This window comes from Misgurnus anguillicaudatus, unplaced genomic scaffold (genome assembly GCF_027580225.2).
Source record: "Misgurnus anguillicaudatus unplaced genomic scaffold, ASM2758022v2 HiC_scaffold_28, whole genome shotgun sequence".
Lineage (NCBI taxonomy): Eukaryota > Metazoa > Chordata > Actinopteri > Cypriniformes > Cobitidae > Misgurnus > Misgurnus anguillicaudatus.
Genome location: NW_027395278.1, coordinates 5,060,016 through 5,080,928, shown reverse-complemented (window position 1 = coordinate 5,080,928; position 20,913 = coordinate 5,060,016). Strand labels below are relative to the sequence as shown.

The 20,913-nt window shown below is 42.8% G+C and overlaps 1 protein-coding gene across 5 annotated transcripts in view; it reads right to left on the bottom strand.

Annotated features, from left to right (window-relative positions):
• Positions 1-20,913, bottom strand: part of LOC129417279 (kinectin) — a 64,252-nt gene that overhangs the window by 17,509 nt on the left and 25,830 nt on the right. For 3 of the 5 annotated variants that reach the window (XM_055171836.2, XM_055171838.2, XM_055171835.2), the window contains 14 exons: positions 20,825-20,893; positions 20,708-20,745; positions 10,917-11,007; positions 10,740-10,808; positions 10,617-10,645; positions 9,795-9,885; positions 6,852-6,920; positions 6,701-6,738; positions 6,329-6,419; positions 6,113-6,225; positions 4,918-4,987; positions 4,764-4,804; positions 4,577-4,667; positions 624-710 (listed from right to left, as the gene is read on the bottom strand). In XM_055171836.2, the coding sequence (XP_055027811.2) occupies positions 624-710; positions 4,577-4,667; positions 4,764-4,804; positions 4,918-4,987; positions 6,113-6,225; positions 6,329-6,419; positions 6,701-6,738; positions 6,852-6,920; positions 9,795-9,885; positions 10,617-10,645; positions 10,740-10,808; positions 10,917-11,007; positions 20,708-20,745; positions 20,825-20,893 (987 nt within the window). The remainder of the gene's footprint in view (positions 1-623; positions 711-4,576; positions 4,668-4,763; positions 4,805-4,917; positions 4,988-6,112; positions 6,226-6,328; positions 6,420-6,700; positions 6,739-6,851; positions 6,921-9,794; positions 9,886-10,616; positions 10,646-10,739; positions 10,809-10,916; positions 11,008-20,707; positions 20,746-20,824; positions 20,894-20,913) is intronic. The other 2 variants (XM_055171834.2, XM_055171839.2) reach the window with 2 other exon arrangements.

Here is a 20,913-nt window from a genome sequence, read left to right as displayed (position 1 = left end):
AAGGCAACGATAAAATGAATGCAACTTACAAATTCACAACATGTACACATTACAAAATCATTTCAGGAATGTGAGGTGATAACAACTTCTTTGGATTTGTTCATTACCTTCCTTTTTTGATTTCATCATATTATCAGTACTTCTTGGGGGATAATTGTGATAATTGCGAAAACATTTAGAGGAAAATTGTGGAAATCAGGTGGAGATTAGCATGCTGGGAAGGGAGGAGCGGGGAGGTCACACAACAGGATAAAAACCAATGAATGATCAAATGACAAAATGGGCAAAAATAATTCCTAAACTAATGATCAACTAATAAAAATGATAAGTTAGCTGCACACTCATTTCAGGTGTCAATACACACTTGATGAAAGGAGAATTTAAAAACAGAACAGCAAGTTTCAGCCAATTGCCATACGTCTGTAAGTATGAAGCTTCTTGCAGCTTGTGGCATTCAATACAGCACATTAGCATCATGCGGTTTAACAGTTCAGTGTTATGAAATGAGTATGCAGCTGTACGTAAAGAAGTTAATGAGAATGCAGAGATCTTCACTGGTCAATAAATGACAGAGGCTTTGATTTGACTCTAGAGTGAAGTAATTTGGGAGTTGCGGTGCGAACCTTGGCGCTCTTGGTGAGTTTTCCCTGAAGTATGGTCTCGGTGGCTGACAGCGCCTCCATAGCGCTCCAGTTTTTCTCCCGTAGCTCCTAGTCAGTTTCAAAGAAACACCACTTTCAGTTCAGCCTACACTCTTGCTAGAGAAATGACTGTGCCACACACAATGGGTTTAACCAAAAAAAACCAACAAACCAAGCCCTAACCATTTCTGTTCATCAAACCATGAATGTACCATTTTCGACATTGAAGCAAAAGTACAAATATTTTAAAAAAGCAACACCTTTAGAGAGTTTTTCAATATTTTACCATGTTCTTACTTCATCTTGGACAAATGAATACATACCCATCTTTATTCAATGTGTGCACTTAATCTTTGTACAGAGCGTTGTGAATGTGTTAGCATTTAGCCTAGCCCCATTTATTCCTTAGGATCCAAACAGGGATGAATTTAAAAGCCACCAAACACTTCCATGTTTTCCCTATTTAAAGACTGTTACATAAGTAGTTAAACGAGTAAGTATGGTGGCACAAAATGAAAAATGGCGATATTTTTTAAGCAGACAAAAAATTAGAACTATATTGTATGGCAGAAGAGCACTTAGTTTGCAGCACTTCAACATTGGCACACAGTAACATCATCACTCCTGACTAGTCCCCCTCTCGCTTAAACGTCCATCATTACTGCCCCTTAGGTCATGTTTTATTTTGTGCCACCATACTTATTTGTGTAACTACTCCTGTAACAGTCTTTTTAATAGGGAAAACATGGAAGTGTTTGTTGGCTTCTAAATTCATTCCTGTTCGGATCCAAAGGAATGGGGCTAGGCTAAATGCTAATACATTCACGATGTGGTGTACAAAGATTAAGTGCACGCATTGAAAAAAGATAGGTATATATATTCATTCGTCTAAGTTGAGGTAAGAACGTAGTAAAATATTGAAAAACGGTGGTGTTTTCCTTTAATCACCTCATAATATAAAATAAACCCCAAATGTATCCTGCACAGGTGCATAAATGTTCCCAGGCCAACAAAGTTCTCTCAACTGCCTTTCCAATTGATCCTAACTTATGTGGTACAACCTTTAATTATTCTTTCAAACAGAAATGGGTTTATAAAAGTCAGGTTTGGTTTAGAAATTTGTGTGCGAGTTCTGCTGCTTAAAGGCACAATATGTATGGGTTTTGCATTAAAATATCCATTGATCACTTGCACAGCGTTATATATTTTTTCAAATGTGTACTTAAATTTCAAATGTTTTCAACAATGGTTAAACCTGCCAATTCTTTGAATTCAAACAGTGTAGCACCCTTGTTCATAGGGGTTGGATTATCCTTGGTTTTCACTTTGCTGCCAAAGAAACCACAGGTGTGTTCGACTTCATATGGCAATGTGCAGACCGACTGGCGTGTGACATATAAAGCACATATAAAGTACACCTGAATTAGTAGTACCTGAATTGCTAGCACATCACTCTGTTTTTGCTACCATCAATCCACCCTGTGGGCTAATATTATAATGTAATGCTTATAAAACTTCATTATTAAGTCATTAAGTCATCCAAGATGAACATAATTTGTAAGTCCTGATGATCCGATTTATATCGAGAGTAAAAGTGAAAGCTACTCCCCATTGTTTCACAGCATCATCATCCACTACTTTTGTTGTTATTTAGTGACCTCTGGCAACATAATACATATTTTTTATTACACATTACATATTGGGCTCTATCTTACACCCGGTGCAATGCAGCGCAATGCGCAACGCAATTGTCTTTTGCTAGTTTCCACCCTGCGCAATTATCATTTTCACGTTTAGCACCAGGTTGTTTAACTCTTTCCCCGCCATTGACGAGTTATCTCGTCAATCTGCAATACCGCTATTCCACCAGGTGGGGCACTTTCGCAATTTATAAAAACCACAATTTATAAAAACCGGAAGTATTGTAAATCATGAAAAATGCTGGCGGGGAAAGAGTTAAATAGCTAATGCATTTGCGCTCATGGGCGTTCTGGTCTGAAAATGAGGTGTGTTCAGGTGCATTGTTGGCGCGTTGCTATTTTGAGGCAACTAAAATAGACTACGCCATTGACCAACAAAAACCTGGTCTAAAGTCTAAAGTCAATGGCGCATATGTTTTTTTATTATTTAAAGAGCGCAATAAGCTTTAAACAAATGCATGTTTTTAAATTTTTTTTCAAATGCTACCTCACGGACTTATTGTATATGATGACTCTGTACCTGTGGATATAGTGAGATGAGAAACATTTTTAAGTAATGCTTAAAAAAAAAACTCATGACGCTGTCCAAGTGCTGAAATGTGCGGAGAGCCGTTTGTAAATTCTTTATCTCCTGTTTGTTACAAATAAAGTATTTTTACAGTACAAACCTTTTCTTACATACTTGTAAATTATTTTTTGATGATTTTGGATAGCCATACATTTAAAGCAATTAAAAGCCTGCTTTTTTACTTCCATGACTAAAAGAAAACGGGGTTTAAAGGTTTTAATAAAAAAATAATAATTTCAATACGTGAAAAACTACACAATTATTTTACATTAATCTTAAACTGGGGATCTTCTTCCTCCACTTAGTTTTTCAGTTTACAAAGTCCGTCATCTAAATAAGTATTAGACATAACGCCAGCGCAACTGGCTTTTAAAGGGGATGAGAGCTGAGACTCTCATTGGTTTATTGCACATTACGCCCAAAATACTCCCATTACTTATTAAAAAAACAGGACCAACCCTTTTCGACCATGCGCTCGGCGCACAAACCATTTTTCCCGTCTTAAATTAGCTAAAGTGGATTCGGACACACCCATTTAGACGTTGCGCTGTGTGCTTTAGACCAGGGGTTTTCAAACTGGGGGGGGGGGGGGGGGGCGCAAGATGGTGCCAGGGGGGCCCCAGTTTTATGACATTTTATAAAATACATTAATTTATCATGAATTCTGTGTAATTAAACATAAAAAAATAAAAATAAGGCTACTAACCAAAAGCACTACTTTTTTGTATAATTTAATATGTGTTTAAGTAAAATGTTGAGTTTAGAACAGTTTTTTGTCACAAATTTTCTTTGGGGGGCCACGAAGGAATGCACCATACACAAGGGGGGCCGCACGCTGAAAAAGTTTGGGAACCACTGCTTTAGACAATGCGCTTAGATCGTGAAATAGGGCCCATTGTCTTTTTATTAAAGCGCTTTAAACGAAAGCCCTCTCATGTGGTAAAATCTGTATAATAAATGACATTGTGTGGCTGCTGCTTTAATACCTCATAGATTTACAGTAATGCACCTGCAATATCGCAAACAAAAACATGAAAATTACACTGGTGCACCAAAATGTTTTGCTTATTGTTCTTTCTTTGCATTTTTTTAAGATTTCTTAGCATTTTGTGGAAATCGAAGAAATTCTGCAGGATGGATTGAAACATGATAACATGCCTTAAACAAAGCTGAAAGCACTACATTATTATTGGTTACAAAAAACATGACTTATAGTACGCATAATTGCACAAAATATGCAATAAGCACAAAGAGGGCAAAGCATGTGCCAAACTGTGTGACATGGGCTCCAGTTCTGAGAAGTCTCTCAGATTCTGTGTGACCCTGCTTATAGCTATGAATATAGTAGCATGCAGAAAGCAAACTTTTTGGTTATCTAATGAAAGAAATACCAGATTAATTTATTCTGGAACCACAATATGTATGTTTCCCAGATGAAATGAGCAGCATACAACTAGAAATGGGTCTTCTCTACAGGGCATAATTATTATTAAAACTTCCTACAGCATTTGTTGGAGATTTGTTGGCCAGCCCAGACCTGCCATTCAAATGACGGTCACCTGCTTTACATGCTCATTAGCAAGAGCATTACAACACATCATCTGGAAAAGCTAAAGCTCAGCCGTTGTTCTCGCCCCAACAGAAAGACTCATTCTTACTTAACTTACATTGTTTTTCTTGCGATGAAGCTCCACGGATTCCCTTAACCCTAACAGCTCTGCCTGAAGATCAGATAGATGTTTGTCCTTCTCAGCAAGCCTAAGGACACAGAGCAGCATTTGTGTTTTATGGCAGAATAGCATGAACATGGAATCATTAACAGGAGGATTAAACTGTAACTACATGAATACTTACGCTGTTAATAACTCCTGACTGGGAGCTGCTGAAACAGTTTGCTGCAGAAAAAACACATAATATCAGCATTGCAAAGTGAATTCTGGATTGTCTATTGTAAACCTAATACTTTGGTGGTTTTCAAATAGTCCGATCTGAATGTCAACACTTTTACCTGTTGCAGTTGTGCTGCCTTTTCCAATTCTCTCTGCAGTCTCTCAACATCCTGGTCCTTAACCGTTAACCTATGATACACATATGCACCAATGAGAAAGGCACTTGTGGCACTAATTTTATTGTAAACACTGAATTGATTGTTACATTTAGTTAAATTCCCATTTCTTAAAGGAAAACACCACCGTTTTTTTAATATTTTACTATGTTCTTACCCCAACTTTTAATTCATACCTATCTTTATTCAATGTGTACACTTAATCTTTGTACAGCGCGTTGTGAATGTGTTAGCATTTAGCCTAGCCCCTTTCATTCCTTATGATCCAAACAGGGATGAATTTAAAAGCCACCAAACACTTCCATGTTTTCCCTATTTAAAGACTGTTACATAAGTACACAAGTAAGTATGGTGGCATTAAATGAAACGTGGTAATTTTTAAGCAATTTTAAAATGTGAACTATATTAAATGGTGAAAGAACGCTTAGTTTGCAGAACTTCGACCTCAGGCACAGAAATATTGACAGACGTTTGAGCGAAAGGGGTAATAGTCAGAAGTGATGTTGTTACTGCGCGCCGAGGTCGAATTGCTCTATCGCCATAAAATATAGTTCTAATTTGACGTCACGACTCACGTCACGACTCACGTCACGACTCACGTCACGACTCACGTCACGACTCACGTCACGACTCACGTCACGACTCACGTCACGACTCACGTCACGACTCACGTCACGACTCACGTCACGACTCACGTCACGACTCACGTCACGACTCACGTCACGACTCACGTCACGACTCACGTCACGACTCACGTCACGACTAACAGTCTTTAAATAGGGAAAACATGGAAGTGTTTGATGGCTTCTACATTCATTTTTTAATTTAAAAATATATATAAAAAAAAACATGTTTAACATTCCTTCTGGTTAGACAAATGAAATATCATTATCAATCTGCTTCATTGTTTTATAAATTTTTTATTGAAACTTTGCATATTTTTTAAGAGACTATTCTTTTATTAAGGTGTATTCCTTTTCTTTTTGATGTTTTGCTCATGACATATTTAAAAAAGAATAGTTAACCTAGCACAAGAAAACCTAAGCGAGGACTCCAGTTGACAAAGATGGTCATATCATTAAAGCTTTAACATGAGCAAAGAACAAGGTCATCTGTAAGACACTTAAATACTACATACTGATCCTGTAGCGCCTGTAGTTTAGTGCTCAACTCGGAGTTTGACTCCTGAGTTTCTCTGCTTCTCAGTTGAGCCAGTTCACTGTTCAAAACCTCTACCTGCTCTTTTAGATCCTGTGGACAGATTCAAATTCATAGATCCATCATGATAAAGTACACAAATGAATGAGCATTGACTGCTCTACAGTAATAATAAATCTGTTCAGAACACACTCACCTTCATTACCTTCTGTCTTTCTGACTCACTCTCTAAAGCCGACCGCAAACTCTCCTCCACTGATCTGATTTTTTCATCTTTCTCTTGAATCCTGTAAAAAAGGCATAGTTTTGCCAATAAACTGGACGTTTATTGCTACCTACCTAAATAACACATACACAGTTAAATCAACTCTCTGTGCATGAATGATTTATTTTCAAACTCTTGCTCATCCACGCATGCAGAGCCCCTAGCGGCATCATTAAAAAGATTGCTAAGAAATTGCACCGCTTGCATAGAGTTTGTTTTGGACCTAATACGTTAAGTCAGGTCTATAGTTGAGATGAGCTTCATTTTTCATCGCTGATATATCTATAATGTTTTCAGACGTACTTTTGCTGTAGCTCCTCTAGTGCTGCTCCTGATGTTGCCTGGGAAAAGGAAATGAGGAAAGATATGAGTAAGATGAGCACAGATGTGATGTGCATTAAACACGTATTAAATTCTCTCCTCTCTATATTTGACCCATGTGTCTGTTCGTTACCTGTTCTGTGTTCTGTTTCTGTACCACCTCCAGTTGCTGTTGTAAATCTTCACGTTTTTTTCTTAATCCCTATTCAAAAACATACAGAATATAAAAAACAAATTCATTATTTAACATGAATATTACAGCAAAGCGATTCATCTTGATAAGCAGTGTTAAGCTAAAGGTATAGATCAGGTTTTACGCATACGCGGCGGTCCACGCATAATGTGCGTGACGCAAATCTCATCATCAGAATAGTACGCATACCGCCAGATTTTTTTAACTGGACTGACTTTGTATGCGTAGGTTGCGCATTCACATATAGGAGAATGTCGTATGTAGCCCAGAAGATGCATTGCATTTCGTCGCAATGTCCATGAGACAAACGTATCAATAAACTATGCTTTAAAAGGCTGTGCGTACAACTATACTCCAGGCTTTATGAGACTTCAGCACTGTCCAAAATGTATTAGAAAGCCTAATAATGATCTGAGCTCTCAAAAAAGCCATGCTATATTTTCACCAATCCTTATGCAATCTTTCAGGCATAACAGAGCTTTAAAACAATCAATACTCAATCCAGTGTTCCCACACCTTAGCCAACTACAAATTCAAAGACCTTACAAGGACTTTCCAGGTCCTATACTCAAATTCAAGGACTAAATGGGGGGACACATTTCAAGTGAGAGCAAGGTTACATCGTGTTACCTTTTAAGATACACTGTTACAGTTCCCTATTGAAGGAACTAGCGCGGCATCACTGCGGTGACACTTTGGGGACGCCTCCAGGGGTAAGTGCGTCTGAATATGTATATGAAATTCAACCAATGGTGAGGCTTAACGACAAAGACACGGTGACGCGGGAGACAGGAAGTATATCGCTATCTGAAATATTGCCAAAGACGGCGTTAAAGGGACGCAGGAAGTATTGCAAGGGAGACGCAGCAATAGACGCTTCTCAGGGAACAACAGTTACATACGTAACCCGAGACGTTTTCATGCATCAAACACAACTGTGCCAAAAAGCATTTTGGTATGAATCAACATTCAAATACAGAAGATAAAAGCATTGTACACTTTAGCATGTGTGCTTAAAAAGTCTAGAATTTTTTTGATATTATCCTACACTACACAGGGAATAATATGGATTTTTTTTTCCAGAAAACTTCTTGCATAAAATAAATTCAAGTACTTTCAAAGACCTGTATCTATGTATGTATATTTTCAAAAACTTCCCAGGGCCATGATTATTTCCCCCCAGATTCACACATTTTCAAGGATTTCAAGGACCCGTGGGAACCCTGTCAATCATTTCCCATTGGGTGAAATGCAAAACACCCAAAAGTCAAAAGGGTTTGATTATGTCCAAACCACTTCAATTATGTGGCTTTGTATTTGTTTTAATATTTAAAAGCCAGAGGTTTTCCAAACTTACCAAACCAAATTATGTCAGGGACCCCGACATGTGATGAACATTTTGCAAGGGACCCCTTTCCTAAAATATATACATCCATTTGTGGATTATATTGTATAAAGAAAGATTCAAACTATGTTAGATAAATATTAACTGTGCTATTATAAAGACAGCATATTTTCTCTTAAAAAATTTGCTACACAGTAGACTTTTAGGGCTCTATCTTACACCCGGCACAATGCGCAACGCAAGTGTCTTTTGCTAGTTTCCACCCTGCGCAATTATAATTTTCACGTTTAGCGCCGCGTTGTTTAAATAGCAAATGCATTTGCGCCCCCTTTTGCGCCCATGGGCGTTCTGGTCTGAAAACGAGGTGTGTTCAGGCGCATTGTTGGCGCGTTGCTATTTTGAGGCAACTAAAATAGATTATGCCATTGACCAACAAAAACCTGCTCTAAAGTCTAAAGTCAATGGCGCATTATTTTTTTGTTATTTAAAGAGCGTGTTAGTAATATGCGCCTATAAACGGGACGACAACATGGGTTTGCTTATCAAACACATGAATGCAGCACAAAAACTTTTTAAATATGAAAGATTAAAGGATTGAATGTAAAAGATTATTATTGAGTCTCTTGGACATAAATGAGGACCGATTATGAGACGTTAGAATCCGCAAAGAGCTGCTTCACCTGTAGCCTGGTAAATAAATGCTTTACTTTAAACAAATGCATCTATTTTTAAATGTTTTTAAATGCTACCTCACAGATTTATTGTATATGATGACTCTGTACCTGTGGATATGGTGAGATGAGAAACATTTAAGTAATGCTAAAAAAAAAACTTGTGATGCTGTCCAAGTGCTGAAACGTGCGGAGAGACGTTTGTAAATTCTTTATCTCCTGTTTGTAACAAATAAAGTATTTTTAGAGTACAAACCTTTTCTTACAAACTTGTAAATAATTTTTTGATGATATTGGATAGCCATACATTTAAAGCAATTAAAAGCCTGCTTTTTTACTTCCATGATTAAAAGAAAACAGGTTTTAAAGGTTTAATAAAAAATAAAAATTTCAATACAAGTGAAAAACAACACAATTATTTAACATTAATCTTAAACTGGGGATCTTCTTCCTCCGCTTAGTTTTTCAGTTTACAAAGTCTGTCATCTAAATGGGAATTAGACATAGCGCCAGCGCAACAGGCTTTTAAAGGCGATGAGAGCTGAGACTCTCATTGGTTTATTGCACGTTACGCCCAAAATACTCCCATTAGTCGTTAAAAAAATAGGACCAACCCTTTTCGACAATGCGCTCGGCGCACAAAGATTTTTTCCCGTCGTTAAATTAGCAAAAGTGGATTCGGACACGCCCATTTAGACGTCGCGCTGTGCGCTTTAGACAATGCGCTTAGATTGTTAAAATAGGGCCCTTAGATTTTTTCGTCTTTTATCTCTTGACATTTTTTGGGGTCCCCCTTGAAATTTCTGCAGACTCCAGTTTGTAAAGCCCTGTGTTTTAAGCATATCAAGTATATTTTTTCTCACTTACCTTCAGTTCATCTTCCTTATCTGCTACCTGAATGAGGCTGGACTCCAGCAGGGCCTCCACCGTGCTCAACTTCTCATCACGCTCATGTAGGCTAAAAACACAGAGCATAATGTGTCACACTTGAACCTCACATGTCACTTTGGACATTTATTGATACCACTTTCTTTTCCAACAATGATTGCATTACTGTGTATTGAATTTCCCCTCACTGTAGAAGTGACGCTTCATTTGCACTTGTAAACATGCTGCTAAAAGACACGTTACAGCAGGTCTGATGTGAAGAGAAATGCATGAAATTGAAACCTGGCACAAAGCATGTTAAGGGGCCACGTTTTATTGCAAATTATATATAAGATTTATGATAACTTTTTCCTTGCACAAGACTTCTGGCACTTTCACACCAGACTTTCAGCATGTAAAACATCTACACAGAGCGCAGCCTAAATAGGCAGCAACCAGAATGATATCATGCATCATATTTTTTAGTTGTTTTGCTTTTATTTGATAGACAGTATGTCAGAGATAGTACAGGGTGAAGAGAGGGGTACAGGATTGGCAAAGGACCTCGAGCTGGGACTCAAACTTCAAACTGTACAAAATATGATTGTGTGATACTGTTTTTTAAGGGTTTCTTCTCCCTGAAAAGGTCATACTGTGATATATCAATCATCTACTGATCGCATCACATCTTCACGTGATACAAAGTCATAGTTCACCAAACCAGAATTTTTATGATCGGACATGAATGAAAGTCAGTGGAACGAAAAATCTCATGTGATCGCGGCATTAGAATATAGTGCATGACAACATGAATGCACTTACCCCTGCTGAAGCTGATCCACAGACAAGGCCTGCCAAAGACACAGAATTGGCAAAAATTATTGGATGTTTTTACATCCACTCGTGGACTTTTCAGAAAAAATACAAAAAGAAACAGAATCAAACCTGCTCAGAAATCTGTGCCTGCAGTTTCTGGAGGTCCACCTTCAACGTCATATTCTCATTAAGCATGGCCTGTGAAGTGAGAGAAACAGAAAGAGGTACAGCCGTGTATCCGTTAAACAGAGAAACCTATACTGGAGTGTAACTGGTGTGAGCAGGAATAATATTAATGATACTTGCCTGCATGTTGGTCTCCCGACTGGCGCCGCTGCTCCTTTCTGCGTTAAGAGAATCTTCTAGACTTCTTCTCTGTAGCTCTTTCTCAGCCACTCTAATTAGGGACATAGTAAGATTTAAAATGGAGTATAACCCAACAACACACACCATCTTGAAATGTGACCTAACCGGGCACAACATAATAAAGCTCCAAGTTTGTTGGCTTATCCATCAATTCAAAATGAAAAGCCACAGCTTCATTTTGTACAGAGCAGACATTGCCAAAACACTGGTGACATTACTCACCCACAGTAATATAAAGCCTTTTCAACAATTCCTGTACAACAATATCTATTGCTCTATAAATGGTACAACATCTCTACAGTAAATTTTCATTGTGTTGCACCAGGTAGATCCAGTTATTAACCCTCATTTATCAAGCGAGCAAGAAAACTCTAAGTACATTTTTCCACACAAGACTTTGCATTTATCAATATGGACGTGAGCAGTGGCTACAATCAAAACTCACGTCAGGTTTCCACCTTGTGTATGAAAGTTGAGTTAGCATTAAGATGTATGTTTTACCTGTTTAATATCCTATGTTAACTTTTTTCCTGACAGCATTTTCACAAAATGCCTTCCAGGAAAATTTTCTTCTATAAATATATAAACATACAAATATATCATATATAATTTATATGAAGGAACAGACCCTCTGGTTTCAAACAAACAAAATAGGAAAAAAGTTTAATTCTATCTTTATTTGTTCTCTTTTTATAACCTCTTAAATATAGGGAGGTTTCTTCGAAAATACAAAATTTTCAGCAAAAGGCTGAAATAATTGCATTTTTGTTAAGGAATTTTGTCAGAGTTCAGATTCAGGTAAGAGCCATCTACTCAATAGTAGCGGAATTACAGATTACCGTAAAAACTCGTCAGGAAAGCGTCATTGGCAGAGAAATGTTTTCTCTTAATTGACAAAATAACTCGTCATATGGCAGGGAAAGAGTTAAAAAATAAATAATGAGAAATAAGGAAAAGTTACAAATCAGCCATAAAATAAAAGTAATTTGTTTACATGCATACACATTCGTTCTTCTTATTATTTATCCTTATGTTAGCGTATAAAATGCAGTTTCCACAACAGGAAATAAAACGTCACACAACGATCGTTGGATTCGTTATCTAATTGGCTACACTTTCTGTCTATCAATATTTTCCATGAAGTCATTGGAGGAACAAGCGAGTCAGATTATGTATTATACTCCCACCTACTTTTAAAACAAAGTTTGAACGCGGGTTTGAACGTGAGCGTAATCTCATATACAGTGTTGCGACGTAAACAGTCCTCAGATTGTATATTATATTCTATTACAAGACGTTCATGTGAAATATGATGTAAACAATGGACAACATATCTATATTTCACGGATTATACGCATTTGTGTACAAAAATGGTCATTGGATGTATTCTATAAGACGGTTTTCATGAGTTATTCACACATCTGAAACAGACTGGATACGATTCACAATTGTAATATCAACACAAAGGGTAAAGAGTCCCGTTAATATTTTGCATGTTGTCATCTGGACTTCTGTAACAAAATACTACATTTATGATGCTAGAGCATCTGTATCTCAAAACAGAGACCATACATTGATGCTAAACCCGTAGACCTTTTAAACGATGTATAGTAATGTTAATATTATTCATGTTTGTAGACAGTAGGCTATATAGATATTGTTAGCAGCGTTAAAAAAAACCTGACGTCTTCCCGCCCCCGAGCTAGTGCGCGTCAAGAGGTTAAAGGCACCTCTGAGCAGAGATGTTCACAAGTCTCTGAGCTCGAGTCCGAGTCAGGTCTGAAGTCTTTGAGCTCGAGTCCGAGTCAAGTCTGAAGTCTTGGACTCGAGCCCAGAGACTTCAGACTTGACTTGGACTCAAGCTCAAAGACTTCAGACTTGACTTGGACTCAAGCTCAAAGTCAAGTCTCAAGTCTCGTTGTAACAAATAAAACTCTAATAACAAATAAAGAAATTATAAACATTTATAAAAAAGTTGCACATTAAGTAAGGTCTAAAATTAGCATTAGGTACAGAAATTAAATGGATAATAACACTGTCTTTATTGTACAAATTAAATATTATTATTATATTTTTGAGCAATAGACGTGATTTTCTGTTTGTCTTGGGTTGTTTGATTAACATAAATGACACAGACTTAAGTAGGTTAATTGAGGTTACTGTCTTTTTATTAAGAACAAATAAGCCCAGATTGGTTTCTGACTGGTTTCTTAAGACATAAACAAAAATGTTTTTATTAGAAAAAGAATACTGTGAGATCATTTTGTGTGTGTGTGCCCTGTCAAGAAAAGAAAGATTTTATGTTGGCTTAACTTTTGAAACACTTCTCTCTGTATGTGCACTACTAGGGGCACTGAAACGCGTGTTCAAACACAGGTGGAGCGCTTCAGGAAGAAGATGCAGCAGTCGCTTCACATAAAAACGTTACATTGTTTTTCATTGCTCTATTCAGCAAATGTATGTTAATGGACTACAGTATGACACAAAGTAGCGCAACTCTGGACCTGACTGGAGCTGGACCGGACACACTTAACCGCATGTGCGTACAGAAATCTGCTCAATTGAGCGCCTTTTTGCGGTTAAATTGTTTAACCATTTAAACAATTGCGAGCCTTAATAACAAGTTAATGATAAACTTACCCTATTTAAAATGCATATTAATCCGCGAATCGCATGCGAGCCGAACCGCTGATCCGTCACAGCACTACCCAAAGCTTCAGATGAGTGGGACAGCAGCAGCCGGTGCATTCGATTCGCGGCCGCGCGCGCGGAGCAGATACGTCACGTGTCACATCGTGGGCAGGTTGTAGGTAACGGAGGGAGGGGTATGACAGCGAGCTCATCAGACGTTTCCTAAAAATAAACATTGTTCACGAGTCGCGCGGCTCGAGTCCGAGTCGAGTCTGAAGTCTTTGAGGGTCGAGTCTCAAGTCGAGTCTGAAGTCACTGTGTGTGCGACTTAAGTCGCACTCGAGTCCGAGTCTCAGACTCGAGTCCCCATCTCTGCCTCTGAGAGGTTTTTTCCCCCGCTTGGCAAGCCAACCGGACGTGACATGGGGGCGTGGCAGCATCGGCGATCCCATTTTTTAATTCAAAGTTCGAGGTTGTGACCTAATTTCGATCGATTTCGTTTTAAAACTGAAATCGTGACACCCTTACAGGCGAAAGAAAGTATGTACATTAAGCCCTCATTTAGCAACCCCAATGCTTTAAACCAGCACTAGTCACATACATTTTTACATTAAATACTTAGTAATTATGTTAATCATTTCATTATTTGGAAATTACAAGAGTTTTTTACGTAAGATCAATTTCTCTTCAGTTACCTGGCTCCAAACTGCATTTCCCCGACTTCCTTCTATTTCATCCCTACTGACCGCCAGAGGCGGTGCTTAAGCACTGAATGATCCATCTCGCGCATGCGCAGGTCGAGTGTTTATACCAACAAAGTCACCCGTGACCCCTGATGCCTACGGAGAGTCTATAACTTCCGGTGACATCAGAGGATCTGTTCCTTTTCATCTTCTCGCTTCGCAGGTTGTTTTTTCCGCGCTAGCAAAAGACTACAGGATATTGTGTTTCATTCGTTGCTGGTGGCCTTGTGACATTTTATTGTCGGAGCAGCGAGTTGCTCGCCCTCCAAAGGCCGCAACGAAATCTACCGACAGGTGAGTTACAAACTTTTTATATAACTGCTCGTTTGGTGCATTTGTTGGTGACGGCTGTGTTTTCGCTCCCTCTCCCGACATTTGTAATCTAACGTTAACAGTTACCTTTATATTATTGATTCATCTGCGATTTATTGTTGTAACACGGACAAGTTTTTTGGTTGATTGTTCAACTGCGCTCGTGTAGTTACTTTGTGCCAACTCGGTTGTGCCGGTTTATTTTGTTAAACGTCTTTTTGCGCTTTAACTGCGCTTTTTGTATTTAGTACCAACTCGGTTGTGTAGTTTTTTGTTAAACGTTCGGCGCTTAACTGCGCTTGTGTATTCGTGCCAACTCGGTTGTGCCAGCTTTTTGTTAATCGTTCGGCGCTAAACTGCGCTTTGTGTATTTTGCAACAACTCGGTTGTGCCAGTTTTTTGTTAATCGTTTCGGCGCTTAACGGCGCTTTGTGTATTCGTGCCAACTCGGTTGTGCCGGTTTTTGTTAATAGCGCTTACCCTTAACTGGCTTCACAACGTTTGCGGTGACGGTTGTGCTTTCGCTCCCGGCACCGGTACTGCGTTTAGTGTCTTATTTTTTCGTTACCCTAAGCTGGTGAAGGCAGTGCTTTCGCTCCCGTTACCAGCATATTTGTACCTCAGTGACTAGATTGGTGGCAGTGTTCCCGCTGAAGCTAATCTTTTTTCTTTTTTGCTACATTTGTTGGTGAAGGTTGTGCTTTCGCTCCCTCTCCCGGCATCTGTACTGCATTCTGTGTCTATTTTTTCATTGGGATAGTTTACCCTTAGCTGGTGAAGGTAGTGTTTTCGTTCCCGCTCCCAGCATAGGTGTGCCCCTGTGACTAATTGGTGGCAGCGTTTCCGCCGAGGCTACCTTTTTTCTCAGTTGCCAGCATGGTTGGCAACCACTCCTGCTCGGCCTGTATGGCTCCTCTGCAGCTTGAGGATGGCCATGATTTATGTCCCTCATGTCTTGGCTTCGAACATTTAAAGGAGGGTCTTTCTGACGACCCCTGCATGAACTGCGGTATCATGCCTCGGGCAGTGAGGGCAGCTAGACTGGCTGAGGTGGAGCAACTGTTGGGCTCTACTTTGTCGATTGGACATTTGACCCCAGCCCAGCGACTGGTTCCAGATCAGTCTGGGCAGTCTAAACGTCGGGCTGCTGAGGCTGCAGGCCCCACTCCTGCAAAAAAGGCTAAGGGACCCCGGCTTGCCTCTAAAGTGGACCAACTAACAGCGGAGCTCAATACTATGAAGTCCCTCTTCCTGGCTTTCCAGTCCGGTACTGGAGCAGAGCCGCCAGATGATTTTGTCCCCTCGGCAGCCTCCTTGGAGTCGGAGGACGATGTGCTTTCCATGGCAGCGTCAGCTGGCCAGTTTAATGAATATGAGCCAGAGGTACTTCCACAGATGGAAGCCTCCCAACCTTCTGGGGCCTGCTCCCGTTCTTCAACCCATAGCTCTACTGGTGGTGTTGAGGACTGCTCTATGAGAGCCATCATTCGTAAGGCTCTTGCTCGTCTCCAGTTGGACGTCCCGCAAACTCAGCCGGCTCCGGCCAGTGCTTTTTTCAGGCGTGTCCCAGCCTCCGTCAGCTTTACTGCGCCCCCATCGGAGGAGTATTTGAGGGAGTTGCAGGCATGTTGGAGGGATTCTAGGGCCCTCTCTCATGCAACGTCCGATGGCCGGACCCTGGCAGCCATGCAGGACGCCCAGAAGTTCGGATTGGACCGCATGCCAGCAGTTGAGCCGACAATAGCGGCTCTTATCATCTCACCTGATGAGGCTTTGAGGCCGGATGCTAGGTGCCCTCGTCCCCAGTGCCGGGTTACAGATGACCTGCTCTGTAAGGCCTATGATGCAGCGGCCCGCATGGGACGCATCGGTAACTCCATGTCCCACCTGATGCTCGCTTTGTCAACTTCCCTGCAGGAGACTGAGTTGGATGCCTCTGTCCACAATTTTAGCAATGCTTCACTACAGGCATTCGCATTGATGTCTAGGGAATTGGGGCGGTTGATGTCTACTCTTGTGCAGGCTCGCCGCCAGGTATGGTTGGCACAATCTCCTCTCACTGAGGCCTGTAGGAGAACCCTCCGCAGTGTTCCGGTGGAACCAGGGGAGCTGTTTGGTTCCGCAGCTCTGAAAGCGCTTGAGCGCACGGTCCAAGCCGGACGGACTCGACAGCAGCTGTCCGGGCTTCAAAGAAGCGTTCCGCCTCCTAGCAGGCCTAGAGGTCCTCCAGCTGCCCCACAGCGCAGCTCTCGTCCACAGGCTCACCCTAGGGGCTACCTAAGGTCTCTGCGCCCACGTCCACAGCCTGCTCAGCAGCAGGCACTGACCTTTCGGGTGCCTGACCGGCTGCCCTCAGGACAACCTCAGTTCTTTCCAACCCGTCGTGCCTCTGGAACCATTAGAGGCCGGGGACCCCGGCGCTGAAGCCCGGGGGTCGGCCGTCGGCTGTTTTTCCCAGCAGCAGCTCAGCTATTGGGCTGCTTCCATCAGGGACCCATGGGTGCTCTCAACCTTAACCCACGGGTACAAACTTCAGTTCCGACGCCGGCCCCCAGCCCATGGCCGGGTCAAGATGACCATCATAAGCGACCCGGCAAAAGCCCAAGCCCTCACCCAGGAGTTGTCCGCCCTCCTGGACAAGGGCGCCATCGAGCCAGTAGATCCCCTATTGCACCCCGGGGGGTTCTACTCAACTTACTTTCTGGTAGCAAAGAAAGATGGCGGACTCCGTCCTATCCTCGACCTAAGGGGTCTCAACAGGTTCCTGAAGGTTCTGAGGTTCCACATGCTGACCACTGCAGAGGTTCTACGTACAATTGCCAAAGGGATGTGGAAGTAGGCATCCTTCAGGTCTACTGACGTAAACCACTCTCCTATAGCTCCACACCATCGTCAGTTTCTGCGGTTTGCCTTTCAAGGGCGTCATTTCCAGTTCCGAGTGCTCCCATTCGGTCTCTCCCTTTCCCCTCGGGTGTTCACCAGGTGTGTGACGGCAGCCCTCTCGCACTTGCAGTCGCGGGGCATGAAGATTCTCCCATATCTGGACGACTGGCTCATCTGTGCGCCATCCCAGTTTCAGGTGGCACTGGACACGTCGTGTCTTCTCTCTCATGTGGCCCGCCTGGGCCTCCGGGTGAATTTTACAAAGAGTTGCCTGGTTCCATCGCAGGGCACGCTTTTTCTCGGGATGACTCTCGATGCAATCACCATGAAGGCTCGCCCATCACCACAGCGGGTGGACGACATCCTCCGCCGCCTCCTCCTGTTTCGGGGGGGCAGGCAGTTATGCTATGTGGAGTTTTTGCGCCTCCTAGGGAAACTCACAGCTGCCGCTTCCGTGATTCCTCTAGGACTGCTGTCGCTGCGTCCCCTCCAGAGGTGGTTGCACGGCTTTCATCTAGATGTCAAGTGGCACCGGCACAGGAAACTCAAGGTGTCACGTCGTTGCCTTCTTGCTCTGGCCCCATGGAGAGTAAGGTCATTTCTCCTGCAGGGCATGCCCTTGGGTTCCATCGCATCTCGTCGGGAAATCCTCACAACAGATGCTTCCCTCTCGGGATGGGGTGCTGTGTGGCAGAATCGAACAGCTCAGGGGCTGTGGTCTGTGCAGGAGCGCTCACAGCACATCAATGTCCTGGAACTGCGGGCTGTGCACAAGGCATTGCAGGTTTTCCTTCCCTTCCTGGGAGGCCGGCATGTGCTTGTGCGATCAGACAATGTCTCGACTGTGTCTCACATAAACCACCAAGGAGGCACCAAGTCTGCACCACTGCTGCAGGCATCCCAGGATCTCCTGCTGTGGGCAGGGCCACACCTGGCCAGCCTGAGGGCGATGTATTTGCCTGGGGAGCAGAATCAGGCGGCAGACTTACTCTCCCGTTGCAAGCCTCCGCCGGGGGAGTGACGGCTTCATCCGGATGTGGTCCTCAGCATCTGGGACATCTTCGGCAGGGCAGGGGTGGATCTCTTTGCCTCAGAGGAATCGACCCATTGCCCCCTTTGGTTCTCCTGGACGGAGAAGAGCAGCCCTCTGGGCCAGGATGCTCTCGCACACGATTGGCCAGAGGTTCTCCTCTATGCTTTTCCACCAATCCCTCTGATTCTTCCAACACTGCAGAGAGTCCTCCAACACGGTCACAGGCTACTGTTGGTAGCCCCCTTCTGGCCGGGAAGAACATGGTTTCCACTGTTGTACAGTCTCTGCAACGGTTCACCGTGGCGCCTCACAGACAGGAGGGATCTCCTGTCTCAGTTACGGGGCCAAATCTGGCATCCCGATCCTCACCGCCTGCAGCTGTGGGTCTGGTCGCTGCAGGGCCCGACCCGCTGCTGACTGAGTGTTCAGATGGCGTCTGCAATACCATATTGAATGCAAGGACGCCTTCTACCCGGGCGCAGTATGAGAACAGGTGGCGGCTGTTTACTACATGGTGCTCAGACAGGAATGTGGACCCTGTGCACTGTTCAGTTCCAAAGATTCTAGAGTTTCTCCAGTCACTCTTGGATGGCGGCCGGTCCCCGGCTACCTTGAGGGTATATGTGGCAGCCATTTCCTCTCGACATGCTCGGGTGGACAACGACACGGTGGGGTGTCACAGATTGGTGTCCCTTTTTCTGAAGGGTGCATGGCGGTTACGCCCCCCACGAGCACAACGCGCTCCAGCCTGGGATCTACACCTGGTGCTCGATTCCCTATGTTCACCTCCCTTTGAACCCCTGGCTCAGGCAGAGCTGAAGTGGGTCTCTATTAAGACTGCCTTTCTCCTTGCTATCACGTCAGCGAAACGTGTTGGGGAACTTCATGCGCTCTCTGTGAGTGACTCATGTTTGAGGTGGAACTCCGATGGCTCGGGGGTTACCCTGTGGCCGAATTCAGCTTTTCTTCCGAAGGTTTTGTCATCAACCAACCTTAACCAGCCTATCCACCTGGCACAATTTACTCCCCCAGAAGGGGAGGACAGATTACAGCTGCTGTGTCCCGTACGGGCTCTCAGAGCCTACGTTGTCGCGACTGCAAGTATAAGGCAGTCAGACCAGCTCTTCCTCTGCTATGGTGGTCCTAGGAGGGGCTGTGCTCTCTCCAAACAGCGGTTGTCTCATTGGGTGGTGGATGTAATCACCCAGGCATATAAACGAGGTGGTCACCCCCTGCCATCCGGGGTGAGGTGCCACTCTACCAGGGCAGTCTCAACTTCATGGGCGGCCCTGCGCGGCGTGCCCCTGGAGCGCATCTGTGAGGCGGCATCATGGGCATCCCCGAGTACCTTCTCCAGGTTCTACCGGGTGAATGTCGCCACCCCCCATCCACTGGAGGTGGTCCTGTTGCCAGACTCTGCGCTGTCCTCTCAATAAGGTACGTGCTAAATTCCTCGTGACTTTTCTGGTATGTGTCATCCAGTGCTTAAGCACCGCCTCTGGCGGTCAGTAGGGATGAAATAGAACGAGAGCTACGTATGTAACTACGGTTCTATGAATCCCGGATGACCGCCAGAGCGTTCTGTCACTCAGAATTCCCGTGTACTCGCGAGAAGATTCTGTAGGAACAGATCCTCTGATGTCACCGGAAGTTATAGACTCTCCGTAGGCATCAGGGGTCACGGGTGACTTTGTTGGTATAAACACTCGACCTGCGCATGCGCGAGATGGATCATTCAGTGCTTAAGCACCGCCTCTGGCGGTCATCCGGGATTCATAGAACCGTAGTTACATACGTAACTCTCGTTTTATTTAGCTTTTCAAAATAGGCTTAATTTATATGGGTGTAATATTCAAATGACCATTGTTTTCAGTAGTCACATTAATCAACCCCCATTCATTTGTGGGACGAAACTGTCTGCATACGAAATGAATCACACGTGGGCGTTGTCATAAGCGGGTTTTTTCATTCGGTTTCTACTTTCGTTTAATAAATGAGGGTCAGTGTGTTGCTTTGTGAAGAATTTCCATTTCAGACACAAATCAACAGTGGAAAGTAACTTGTCTTGCCCGGTTAAGACGCTACATTAAGAAACTAAAAACGGCTTGCTCTGAGAGGTCATCACTTACAGTTTTTGAAGCTCATCAAAATGTGATACAGCTGTAGCCTGATGGGGAAGAGAAAAGTAGAAGTCAGTCTCAACTACGACAGTCCACCAACAAGCAGAGACAAGATTCATCACACACCTGAGTGTTGATCTGAGCCTGAAGATTATCCATCTGTACCTTCAGCGTTTTGTTTTCATTAAGAAGATCCTGCAAGCAACAACATAGCA